Source organism: Alligator sinensis, unplaced genomic scaffold, assembly GCF_000455745.1.
Source record: "Alligator sinensis unplaced genomic scaffold, ASM45574v1 scaffold84_1, whole genome shotgun sequence".
Taxonomy (NCBI): Eukaryota; Metazoa; Chordata; order Crocodylia; family Alligatoridae; genus Alligator; species Alligator sinensis.
Genome location: NW_005842268.1, coordinates 359,685 through 372,495, shown reverse-complemented (window position 1 = coordinate 372,495; position 12,811 = coordinate 359,685). Strand labels below are relative to the sequence as shown.

At 40.3% G+C, this 12,811-nt stretch overlaps 1 protein-coding gene across 8 annotated transcripts in view; it reads right to left on the bottom strand.

Moving 5' to 3' along the window:
• Positions 1-12,811, bottom strand: part of CDK8 (cyclin dependent kinase 8) — a 108,320-nt gene that overhangs the window by 26,673 nt on the left and 68,836 nt on the right. For 6 of the 8 annotated variants that reach the window (XM_025209086.1, XM_025209087.1, XM_025209089.1 and 3 more), the window contains one exon: positions 216-273. The exons of the other annotated variants lie outside the window; for them this stretch is intronic. In XM_025209086.1, the coding sequence (XP_025064871.1) occupies positions 216-273 (58 nt within the window). The remainder of the gene's footprint in view (positions 1-215; positions 274-12,811) is intronic. 8 annotated transcript variants of the gene reach the window in all.

The window sequence follows — 12,811 nt, the reverse complement described above, 5'->3', positions numbered from 1 at the left end:
AACCCCCCCCCCCCCCCGCAGTATGGCAGATATTCCCCCCATCAGGATCTTGTGTACAAGTATAATATCAAAAAGCCAGTCACTCAGAAAATAGCTTCAAATAAAGTGTCCAGTAGCATACTAGTAATAAAGAAACTATTTTAAGTGATGCAACTGCACCGTCAGAACATTCTAACTTAAATGCTACACTGGGACTTAGCAAAGATGTAACATACCAATTTTTACTCTTCCTCGCTCAGGACCTTCACCCATAACTAAAATATTAGCAGGTTTCTGTGGAAAAAAAATAAATATACAATACATATACCAAGATAAACCTAAACATTTGTCTCTGAAACAATATGTTAGCTTTGTTTCACCAGTTTTAAACCAAATTCATTTTGAGGAAGTGATCATTTTTACTTTGTGGTAAAGCTGTGCAAGAATATAGACACAAGGCTTTCCTTTGCTACATCTGCCTCTAAGATATGCCCTTACATCTTTTCTTTAACAGGCTTTGTCACTACATTCCCCAGAGTAACTGCCACGGAGGTTTCTTTCTTCTACTTGCAAGAGCAAGCAACATAAGCTTTCAAGCCTTCAACCAAGAACAGTTCATGAATTCAGCACCGCAGCAGGAGATACTACTTCTCACTGCCTCTTCCTCAAAACACCCACGAAAACAAAGGACCAGGCGGTCATCTCTATGCCACGTTTTGCCCAGAGTTGAGGCACATTTCCACACAGATATTTTATATGAACAAGAAAATTCTCAAGCAAAATGCAGGTTGGTCATTAATCATGGTATAAACAGGTAATCCCTCAGATACATATTCCACATAACCTTAATACTATTAGACAGAAAGTAAGGCAGGGTGGCAACTTACAGACTAACTGGTTCAGAGAAGCAAGAGATTTTGCAGGTTAAGGCCTGCTTTAGTAGATGCTATGAATACTAATGTTAAGAGGCTTTTTACTTTGTGATACTGATTACCAATTAGAATGCTTCCCTTCTTTTTCTATCTACCAACAAAATAAGTTAAAACATAGTGCGAGAACTCTAGAGTGCAGCAGGTTAGCGCCATCCATTGTTCTTATGGTGCTTCAAATTCTTAATCTTCAGAGTCTTTCCTGGCCTTGTGCCCCAATTTCATCTGGTCTTTGTGCCACTAGTTGCCTTTTTTTCTACTACTTTTTCTCCTCTCTCTTTTTTTTTTTTAAATAAGCTAATCTTTACCTAGCAGTCAGACAAGCATAAATTCTTCAAAGGCTAACATTGTGTGTGTGCATAAATTAAAGTTACATTAAGGATATTACTCAGTTTGAGAAAGCCAGAAAATTCAGCGTCTATAGCCATATTCAGAGTCCAAAACCACATTTAACTACAAGATGTTTAAGCAGCAGGTCATTTTTATATAAGCACTCACACCACAACATCCCGCCAAAAGACGACAAATTAATGACAGAATTACAGCTCTAGATTCGATTTCCTGGTTTAAAACTAATTTAAAAAAAAGATAACTAGTGTTATATAGTACTACTGTTTTTTTCATGTTGCCAAAAAGAGACATCTTAAGCAAGGAAAAGTTAACACAGTAGATCACAACAGCTCTGAAGAAGTGACCACAATATACTACAAATATTAATTTAGTCAAATTCCAAAGTTAAAATTATTGAGAATATTACAATCCTTGGGCTGTTGTGGAAGTAGTTATTTAGAAACTTTAAAAAAAACCTGAATTTGAAGTGCAACTCATAAGAAATTATGGTAATATGAAACGAGCATTAAAAAAATAAGTGCCTCAAGACAATTTTTGCTAGATTAACTTATTTTTGGTGTGAAAGGCTCGAACATGACTTTATTACTATAACTGCATAATTAAAGTATTGGCATATAGCGGGAATTTGTGTTGTCACATTTTCTCTGTAGACCAGTTAAAAATAATAATAATTAAAAAAAAGGAACTTGGAGGAGTGCTATGAAGACACAATATTGTAAAGTAAACAAAAATCACATATTTTATTTTCCTAATAGCCAGAACAGCTTCACACTAAAGATCACGCTGATTTACACTAGCACAACAATAATATGCAAAAGAACCTGAGTACAGACAATTTGTATATGGTGAACAGTAATACTGCAATACTAAAAAATGTAAAACAAAAAGGTCAGCAACCCACACCCCCCAAAAAACCCCCACCAAAACACAAAACTAAAAATCTATTTTCAGAGGACAGTCCAAGAACCTTAAGTTTTCCTGTAATCCAGGAATGATTTTTTTCTTAATATGGGACAAAGGTCATTTAAAAGAATTTTATCTAATGGAACAAAAAGCACCCACTTCTGAATTCAGGGAAATTTAAAGCTTGAGGCCTGTACCAACTATCATTACTTATAAACCTTGTATTTAAGAAAGCTTAAGGAAATGCAAATGATTTTATTCCTCTTTGGAATTCTCTGTGGCATAATCCACCATCCTAGATTCGAAGTAAAATCGGAGAATGGTACTACAAAATGCACATGGAAGCAAGTTCGTCACTGGTATCTCTGACAGCTTGTATTTTCTCTTTGGCCCATAGGCTTCTCACCCTGTGAGTGATGGTTTGTCAGGTAGGGCTGCAGTCAGAGAAGATAACTTTGCCTCTCTTGGTTCGCCAGTCAAGAAGGGATGCCTTTCACAAACTCAGTAGAGTTACACATGGGTTTTGCCGCTCTCTTAAGAGAGACAGCTTGAGGTTAACTATACAAAAGCAATTTTCTTAGGAGCACAGGAATAAAACAAGAACTGTTTTCATGTGGTTGGCATCTAGACTAATTTAAGCACAATGTTTAGCCTAGATCAGTGGTTTTTAAGCTTTCTGGCTGCATATGCTTTTACCTGTAAAATATTGCTACTTGTACCCTCTACACCTGACACATCCACCAGCACCTATGAGAACACATGCCTATGCCATTACTTATCTTCTGTTGACAAATCAGAATCTTCATCATCACTATTAAAACTTAGTAATGTACCACTGGGCAGAGCATTGTGTAACCCTGAGGATATGCATACCCCAGTTTGAAAAAAGCACTGGTCTAAATTCTCATCTGTTACTGAGAAAAGGAAAAGAAAAGGTCTTACTCCTCTCAATAGCAACGTTCCCCTCTGAACAAACAGACTTTTCCTTGCTGTTCCAAAGATTCATTTTTCAATCTCTTCCACACTTATTTACAAAGTCCCTTTTATCCAGGCCAAATTCTCTGACATAAATGGAGGTAAAGTGTTAGTTCTACAGTTTATGATTACAGCTCTTCTGACTTCCCAGTTCAACTGTTACAGAATTAATTGCAGATAAGGTAATATAATTGATAATGGTATATATTTGCATCCTACCTTCACCCCAGATTTTATCCACAGAGGTGAAGGGATTCCTTTTAGTGCTATTTAAGACTCCCCTACCCCCACAAAAAAACAAAACAAAAAAAGCCAAACCCTAACCTTCTGGTTCAAACCAACAGATCACAGAATCACAGAAAGTTAGGGTTGGAAAGGACCTCAGGAGGTCATCTAGTCCAACCCCCTACTCAAAGCAGAACCATCCAGAAGCAAGTAGAACTCCTTTCTCCTTTTATTTATGATTAGAAAAGTCACAAATTTAGTTTTCATATGATCTGGTCCTACACAAGTCACTCAGAGGAATACTAAACCTTCTGCCACAATGCTACCCATGGTTTGGGGGGGGTTTTGACAACAAAAGCCTGTCACTAACCTTCTCAAGTAAGGAATTTCATCCCATGATGCATAAGCAAGGAATCTGACTGCTCATATGGATCATTAATTAGAGGTCATTTGTTAACACCAGGTATTCATGAAAGTTTAACCAACACATTGCTATTGACATAATTAGTTCAGCAGAGCATGTTCACGTGTAGCTGCCTTTGTTGTTCCCTGTGATGCTGTGTATAAACATTTTGGTATGCCTTGCAGACCTGGAGCACCATAGTATGGGAGCGTGAGGTCAGGTCTCCATACTCAAGTGGAATGTCTCCATTTCAGTCACACAAAGTCTACTCTTTCACACTATTTTTCTACTGTGCCACCTAAAACCATGGATAATGCATAGCTCACGAAGCTCTGTCACCAACTTTAAAGGACAGTGATAACCATTTTTTATATTGCTCAACCTGCACAAACTTAGAATGGTTCTGGATAAGCAGCAAAGCACTACTCGGGGCCCCTGTAGAATCTTTAAGTCAATGTGGAGGTGTCTAGCTCATTTAGGTACTTTCAAGTTCAAGTGATAATTGAACAAGGGCTTTTTGGAGAACAACTCTGGATTTAGAAGCCTCAGTTTTGCTATGCTCTTTATTAGATCTAGCCCTATGTTAAAGAGTTAAAAATAGAGAGAGCACGTATGAGTAATGAGAAACATAGGGAAGCTGTAATTACTCCAAAAGGAAACACTGCAAACACATATACACACAAAATCAGAATAAAGGTTACATTTAAAAGAAATGCAGACTATTTTATCTGAAAGAGCACAGTATAGGGCATTCAACTATAAGTGTATAACAGGGTGAGGAAAATGCAACATCTAAAGTCTAAAAATCAGTTTAATGTAATCTGCGACCACGGCCCTTAATATGCTTTAATATTAATTACAGGCATCCCTCAATTTATGCTGTACACACATTCCTGGAAAATGGCACAACTCGAATTTGCATAAAGGGAAACCACTTTACAGTGTAACAAATAGGGATACATTCCGAGACCTGGACTGTACCGACTCCCAAACCCATTTCTACCACTTCTACAAGACAACTTTGGTGCTCACCAACAGCAGACAGCACACACAAGCACAGGGTGGTGGTGAATGTTACCATAAAATGGGGACGGAAACTACAGAAACATGGTGCAAACAATGAGCAAGGAGCACAGCCACATACGAGACTGTATTTTAGTGTGCGTCACTCCCACAATGCACCGCACAAAGCAGGCGATTGCGGGCTTCCACCACACCAATCACATAAGAGCAAATTTGCACATACAGAACCCGCATAAAGCAAGGGAAACCTGTAGGGGTATACGGTAAATGATTCCTAAGCCTGATGAAGGGAATTTGTACCTGAAAGCTTGCAAAGAAGATTTTTTCCAGCTATTTGAGTTGGTCTAATAAGAAATATAATATTAAATTAGATAGTTATTGGACAACATAGTAATATGCTGTATTGTGCATTTCTATACCTTAATGGGCTTGGGTTTTTTGTTTTTTATTTTAACTCTGAATTTTCCTGGATTTATACTGCTTGGTTCTATGGTAGTAAAAATATCCCTGTGAAGATTGAATCATAAATTAATTTACTATTTGTATGACTTCAGGAACCCTTATCACAGACAAGAACCTTATTATGCAAGGTATCATTACACAGAAACAGACTACAATCCATGCCTCAAAAATCTTACAATCTAAGTGTGTAACAGATGACAGCATACAAGGTAACATGAATTAGCAGATAGAGGGTGCTAGTTTAATACATGCTCAGAGGTTTGTATTAAGCTTTTTTTTTGTAAATCTCCAGACAAAAGGTTTAAAATCCCTAAAAGTGCTTTCACTGCCTCACAGGATATGGAACTCAGAAACACAACATAAAATGGAGCTACTATACAAGCTGACATGGCAGCTTTTCTAGATCCTAAGGCTCTTTGTTGTAGTTTACATTATATGCTTGTTTACTAGGTTGTAGTCTCCCTGTTGCAGGTGTCATGCCACTTCAAAAAAGGGTCAGGAAATATCAGATTAAAGTACATTAAAGAATTAAAAGGTTCACATTTTTCATTTAGAGAGACATGGATGTGAGTTCTGGAAGAACTCTGATTAGCTGCAAAGAATTTCTCAAAAGAAACCACAGAGAAATATTTAAAGCCTGTGGGAGAGTCTGTTTTCCACACACACAGCAACAGTAAAAAGCTACACATAAAGCAACAGTTTTTCTTTTAATAAATATACCCATTTTGAGGACTTGTCCTAGAAAAAGTAACTGAATCCACTATCACAGAGGAGTCTAGCAATTATAAATTATGGTTAAAAGGTCCAGTTATACAAAGCCAACACTTGAAGGAAAGCAATCTTTCCGATTTATCCGAGGAACTTTTTTAAATGGGTTTCTTCAAAAAACTTGGCAGACAATTATAGACAAAAAAGGATCTAAATACACCTCCAATGTTAACATCATTCTTTTCACTTCCCTCTTCCCTTGATGGTAATTAAGAAAGCTTAACTCAACTGCCTAGATTAAACTAAAGCAAAACCATGCATTTCAGCAGTTCTGCATATACTAAAAACAACACCTTGCAAAAACAGCTGTGAAAAGAAAACACCAGGCATTCTCATGTAAACACATGTTTACTCACCTCCTCCAGAAGGAAACAATGTATTTAAACCAAATTTACTTAAATGCAACTGTGCAAATGTCTGTGGAAAGCTGTTAAGATTTATAACATATACCAAAATAATAACAATTAGATCTTTGCAAAGATCCACAAATAGATATTTCACCAAGACTTGAACTGACTGTTGCAGGGAGGAAAACAATATTTAAAAAGTTAAAGAAAATGCTATCCTAAAACATGTGGATTGTAAACCTGGATTTTTCATACTACTTGCCTGACACCTGACCAAGTCACATCTGATGACTTAGTTCCATACAACTGTCTGCAGTGCTAAATTCATCAACATTTGCAGTGTGCTTTTAAATCCCAAGATAAACAGGCTACCTCAACTGAAAAAAAAGCTAATGAAGTGGAAGACATTTTGTAGTAATACTGCATTTACTCAAATAGAAGACAAGATCCCCTCTTCCCCCTCATATCAAAATAGGGAAAAGAGCTCCTGACCATATATTCACATACAAGGGAACCTTATTAAATACACTGCTTCCAAAAGAAGCATGTTCTCAGTAATGGACAACAACTATGAAGTTGTTTAAATGCAGTCAACACTGAGCATTACTATAACACATGACCTATATTGAGCAAATATACTGATGGGAACCTACAACAAAGATAGGTTAGCTCAGCCACTCTGAATAAGATACATGGTAGTGCCCATCATACTTAGTTCCCCTCAGTGCTGACTCTTTTTCAAGTCATGGTGAGCCACTACATTGAATATATTTTTATTTCCTCCTCAATCCCGCAGCTGAGTTGTGCTTTTCTTTTCCATTTCTTCACGAGCCTTATTGGTCTGGCAAACATCAAACAGGGTCCTAAATAGGCTGAGAGAAGGTAGCAAGAGAGATATTCTGGGTGGACTGTCACATAAGATTAGTGTGGCCCTGCCCGGCATGAAATGGAGCTGGACTAGGTTGCCCTGCGCCTCATCTGCATATACATTTTTGGAGGATCCTAGGACCCAGTTCCAGTCATGGGGCAGGCTAATTACCACATACTTTGTGGGGGTATCTGGAATACACACACATACTGAACAGTGCTGAGCTATGGGGTTAAAATCATGGTATGAAATGTTGTTGGCTGTGCTGGGGCCCAACCCAGAGAACTATATGGGGGTTGTACTATATGACCTCTGGAGGTCCCTACCAGCCCTACTTCTCTACGATTCTTCATGAAATCATGAGCCTTTTGGCTCTGGACTAGTAGCATGCATAGTTTGTACTAAGTCTAAGTAGGTACAAAAGTGCTGCTTAAAGGTGTGTTTAATGGAATTCTCTGTGCAGCAGTTTCAAAAAAGTTACAACGCACCAATTCTGGATGAACTAAGTCTACAGGTAGTTGTAGTACAAAGTCATTTTTTTCAAATTTGTTCCTCACTTCCAGTGCAGGGGGCTAGACCCAATGATTTTGCGAGGTCCCTTCCAGCCCTTTACAATCTATGAATCTAAGGGGGAGGGAGAAGGGGGGGGGGGGCAGAGGGCAATGGGGCCACCTGACCCCCCACATTTATTTGCCCTGCCGTAACAGTGGAAGGGGGACAAATTCAAGGCAAACCTCCAATAATGAGAGACTATACCTGGAAAATTGTAACAAATTTATACATTTTCCATTTATAGAATCTAATCACTGGAGGGTTGTTTTATATTCAAGGTCGTATTACACTCAAGTAAATAACACTTCTTTAAAGAACAAAGTCTGTGGTAAACACTGTGTAGAAATAAACATGGAATTCTAAAATTTTAGTGGTGTAATGCAATGAAAGGTGTGTTAGAGAGGCAATAGAAGCTTAACATTCTGGAACAATGTCATAACCCCTTGCCCTCTGCTCGCCATGTGTCCCCTTCTAATATGTATAACCATCTTCAGACATTATGGTTAAGGTAAAATATGCTAGTTGTAAATAAAAATGTTACCCCTTTATACCAGAAACAAAATTCAGATGAATTAATCCCTCAGCTTCAGTTTTTGGCAGAACTTAGGCTTTCATTAAGAAAATTAAGTTTCTACACTTAGTAGAAAAATGAGCTTAAAAATCTAAACTGTACATAAATCGGTAAGTTTTTGTCTCCTCCTGCCTGCAAACAGCTTATAGATCTCTGCAGCTCTTCAAAGCTTTGCCAAAGTTTTAATTAGCAAGCTACCAATCAGTTTTACTACTGCTAGTCAGAAACTCATTCTTGGCAATTTTATTGCCTACCAACATCCTGGTTTCATGCTATACCAGGGAAAACTATGAGCAGCAGCAATGGCAGCAAAGATTCACAGATGAGAAAAAGTAGAGGAAACTTCCCTTCCCATACTCTATTTCTTCATGTGGCACTAGAAATGGAATAAGAGAATCCCCTCATTCTTTCACATAGCACCTGAGAGGCTTAATCTCTGAGAAGGACCAGGAAACATCTCCCTACAAGCCTATCATACTCCATCTGTCATACCAGACTTCTTACCAGGGCACTGCTGTACTCCATTCCTCTTTTGTAGCTACATCTGGGCAGATAAGCTTTTAACCTCTAGCTAATACGTAACACAGTAAATTATTTGAGCTGTGACTAATATGTCACTAATAGCTTGTACTAGACTGCCCCTCCAGCACAGTAATTTGCATTAGACATTCCTGTGTACTATAAAAAGGGCTCCTTAATGTGATTAAAAACACAATGAGAACGCTAAGTTCTTTCAGAGGGCAGATTCACATAATTCAGAGCTGATATATTTTGTATTTGGAATATTAAAAGCCAAATCAGTATTTAAGTTACAGGGTTCAAGTTCAGTCTATCAAAAAAAACTGAGGCACACTGCTCATGACTTCAACTCCACAATGTGAGTGTTGATTTGCTATGGCACCTCATCCATATGCTTGGTGGCTAGAAGTGAACAAATGACCTAGTAATTTCTTGCTTTTAAGAGGGATATTTGCTGAATGTTTGCTTGTGAAAGTCTCTCCTGACCTGAAACATGAGGGTTAGAAATCTGACACCTAGCACTGGAGTACAACTAGTATGCTACAGTCATCAGTGCATATGCCCCCACTCTTGATGATGAAGAAGTCCACAAGGAACAGTTCTACTGTGATCCTGACACAGTCCTGACTGCCAATGCCAAGAAAGACAAGCTCATCCTCATGGGGGACTTCAACACAAGAGTTGGGCAACACTCTTAACTCTGGAGTGGCACCATTGGGAAAGAGGGGGTGCAGAAAGTCAACTCCAATGGTATGCCCCTTCCTCAGCAAATGTGCAAAGCATGACTTGCTCATCACAAATATCATCTTCAGAAAGAGTGACAAATATAAAAACACTTGGAAACAGCCACATTCAAATCACTGGCACCTTCTTGACTGTCAGAGTGCACAATCGTACTGATGTCCATATCACCCAAGTCCTGAGAGGTGCAGATGACTGCTGAACAGACCACCATTTAGTTGGCTCAATCATGGACATGCAGCTTGCACCACAACACCATAAACAATTAAAAGGAATGCAAAAGAGATTTAACAGCCAGGCACTCCAAGACCAAGCTAGATGTGAGGCTCTTCAGCAATGCCTTACTGAGAGGCTCTCTGAACTACCTGATGACATCAAGGACATCCAGGCACACTGGGAGGAGCTTAAGAATGTTATTCGCAAGACATGCACTAAATCAACTGGATACTCCACTTACCATCACCAGATTGTTTTGATAAGAACAATGAGGAAATCCTAGCACTTATCCATTAGAAGAGAGCTGCATTCTGCAGTTGGCAAAATGAACCCTCCAACCAAAAAAACGAGAGGCTTACCACTTGCTCAAAGCTGTATTTCAGAGGAGGCTAACAGGACATCAAGAACCAGTGGTGGCAAGCGAAGGCTATGGAGATCCAGAGTTTCGCTTACCAATATGACATGAGAAGCTTCTTTCAAAGCAATAAAAGCCATCCATGAGCCACATTCCAATGGCCCAATCCCCTGGGAATCCCAATATGGCTCCACCCTTCTCATGGACAATGTATCCATCAAGCAACACTGGAAGGAGCACTTCAAGACTAACTTAACCATGAATCTGAGGTCTCAGTTGCCACCATCAAGTCCATCCCTCAACACCCAGTAACAGAACTTCTTGCTGAACCCCCATACTTCAAGGAAGCCTAGCTTGCCATTACTCAGACCAAGAACAATAAGGCGCCAGGCCCAGATGGCATCTCTGCAGAGATCTTCAAAGCTGGTGGAACAACACTAATGCAAAAATTTCACCAACTTCTCATCAAAATATGGGTTAACAAGGAAGTTCCTGTGCAACATTAAAAGACATTTAAATCCGTGTCTATGTCCGAATCATTGAATCTTTCCGAATTGATTTGGAGGGTTCCGAATTGATTTGGAGAGATTAGAGGGTCTCCTGATTCAATTCAGATTCAGAGATATGGCCACCAAATTGGGCCAAATCTCCGCTGAATCGAATCGGCGACCAAAGCTTCGCACAGCCCTAATATCGAAGCCATCTTAAGCACCTAGAAAGGTTCCATCAGCATTGCCTAAGGAAGATTCTTCGCATTACATGGGAAGACCACTGCATTAATGCCAGCATTCTCTCTGCAGAGAGGACAACCAGCATCAAGGAAGGTATCATGAAACATCAACTTCGCTGGGCTTGCTACTATGTACAGGTGACTGACACTCATCTCCTGAAACAAGTCCTTTTCTCTCAGCTTAGTCATGGTAAGAGGACCTGTGGAGGACAGAGGAAGTGATACAAGGATATCCTGAAAGAATACCTTAAGAAGAGTGGCACCAACCGTACAAATTGGGAAGTGCTGGCTTGTAACAGTTCTCAACGGTGCTGTACCATACATCAAGCTACAGCCCACTTCAAAGAAAACCATTTTGCTCAGGAAGCTAAGAAATGGTAGAAGAAGGAAAGCATATGACATCCTGGCCAACAGCTGTGGCCCCCCGCGTCATATCTGTGGAAAAAGCTTGCAGAGCATGGATTGGACTCCTCAGCCACCTTAAAACTCACCAGTAATCCCCTCTGACAGACATCATCCTTGTATCAAGGCATAGCTGATGTAATAAACAGCATATTTTTGCTCTTAAAAGAAGTTTGGTTTAAATTAAAAACACTGCATGAGCTGTTCTACCTTTCGTAAAATGTTTGCCTTTCTAGCCTTAGGCTTTAAAACGGATGTTGTTAAGGCCTTAATTTCAGGCCCAACAAGCATTTAAACTCAAAAAGAAAGGCACAACACAGGAACTGGTCCAAATTCATAGCTACAACTGTATACAAAGCCAGCACTCATTATTGTAGGGCAGTGGTTCTCAACATTTTTAGGTCCCAAGCACCCTTCCCAACTTTTTTGAATTTGGTGTCACCCCAGTTGTGCTCCCTTAACTTATCTCAGTGGTTCTCAACTCAGTGTGGCTGTCACCACCATCATATGAAGTGCCTCACATGCCAGCTGTACAAATGAACATGGAAGGTCTGCAGCATGAGTGCACTCCTCTGTCTCATTAGGATCCCCTGATAAGCCTACAGGAGAGTCAGCTCATGCTGCAGCCCTTCCTAGTTTTACCCCACATGACACCTCCTGGAAACAGAGGCATACAGAGCAGGTGAAACTGTCCCACACACCTCTATTTCTCTATAAGCTGGGTGATAGCGACCACGAGCTGATCACCTTCACCATCCGCCAAAAAGCTGGCAAGTCAGTCAGCAACACGGAAGTCCTTGACTTCAAGAAAGCTGACTTTGACAAGCTCAGGAGGCTTGTCAGTGGGGCCCTAAGGGACCATGACCCCAGGGAGAGGGGAGTTCAAGAAGAGTGGTTGCTCCTCAAGGGAGCGATCCTCAATGCACAAGCTAAGTCTATTCCATCTTGGAGGAAAGGCAGCAAGAGGGCACAGCAGCCCCCCTGGCTCTCCAGGGACCTAGCAGACCTCCTGAGGCTAAAAAGAAAGGCCTACAAAGGATGGAGGATGGGAGTCACCTCCAAGGAGGATTATTCTGCACTGGTCCGGTCCTGCAGGGAGCATACCAGGAAAGCCAAGGCTGCAACTGAACTCCAACTAGCTTCGAGCATCAAGGACAATAAAAAGTCCTTTTTCAGATATCTGGGGAGCCGGAGGAAAAGCAGGGGCAACATTGGACCCCTTGCCCAGGAAAAAGCCAGCCTATTAAATGGGTACTTTGTGTCAGTCTTTCATCAGGCCCATGGGACACCCATACCCGCTACGGGACAGGGAAGTCCGGGTGAGGGTGATCCCCTGCCCTCCATTAATGCTGACCTCATGAAGGAACATCTTGAGAAGCTGGATACCTTAAAGTCAGCCGGCCCTGACAATCTTCACCCCAGGGTCCTCAAGGAGCTGGAGAGCATCATAGCCCAGCCTCTAGCGCGGATCTTTGAAAACTCTTGGCGCTCT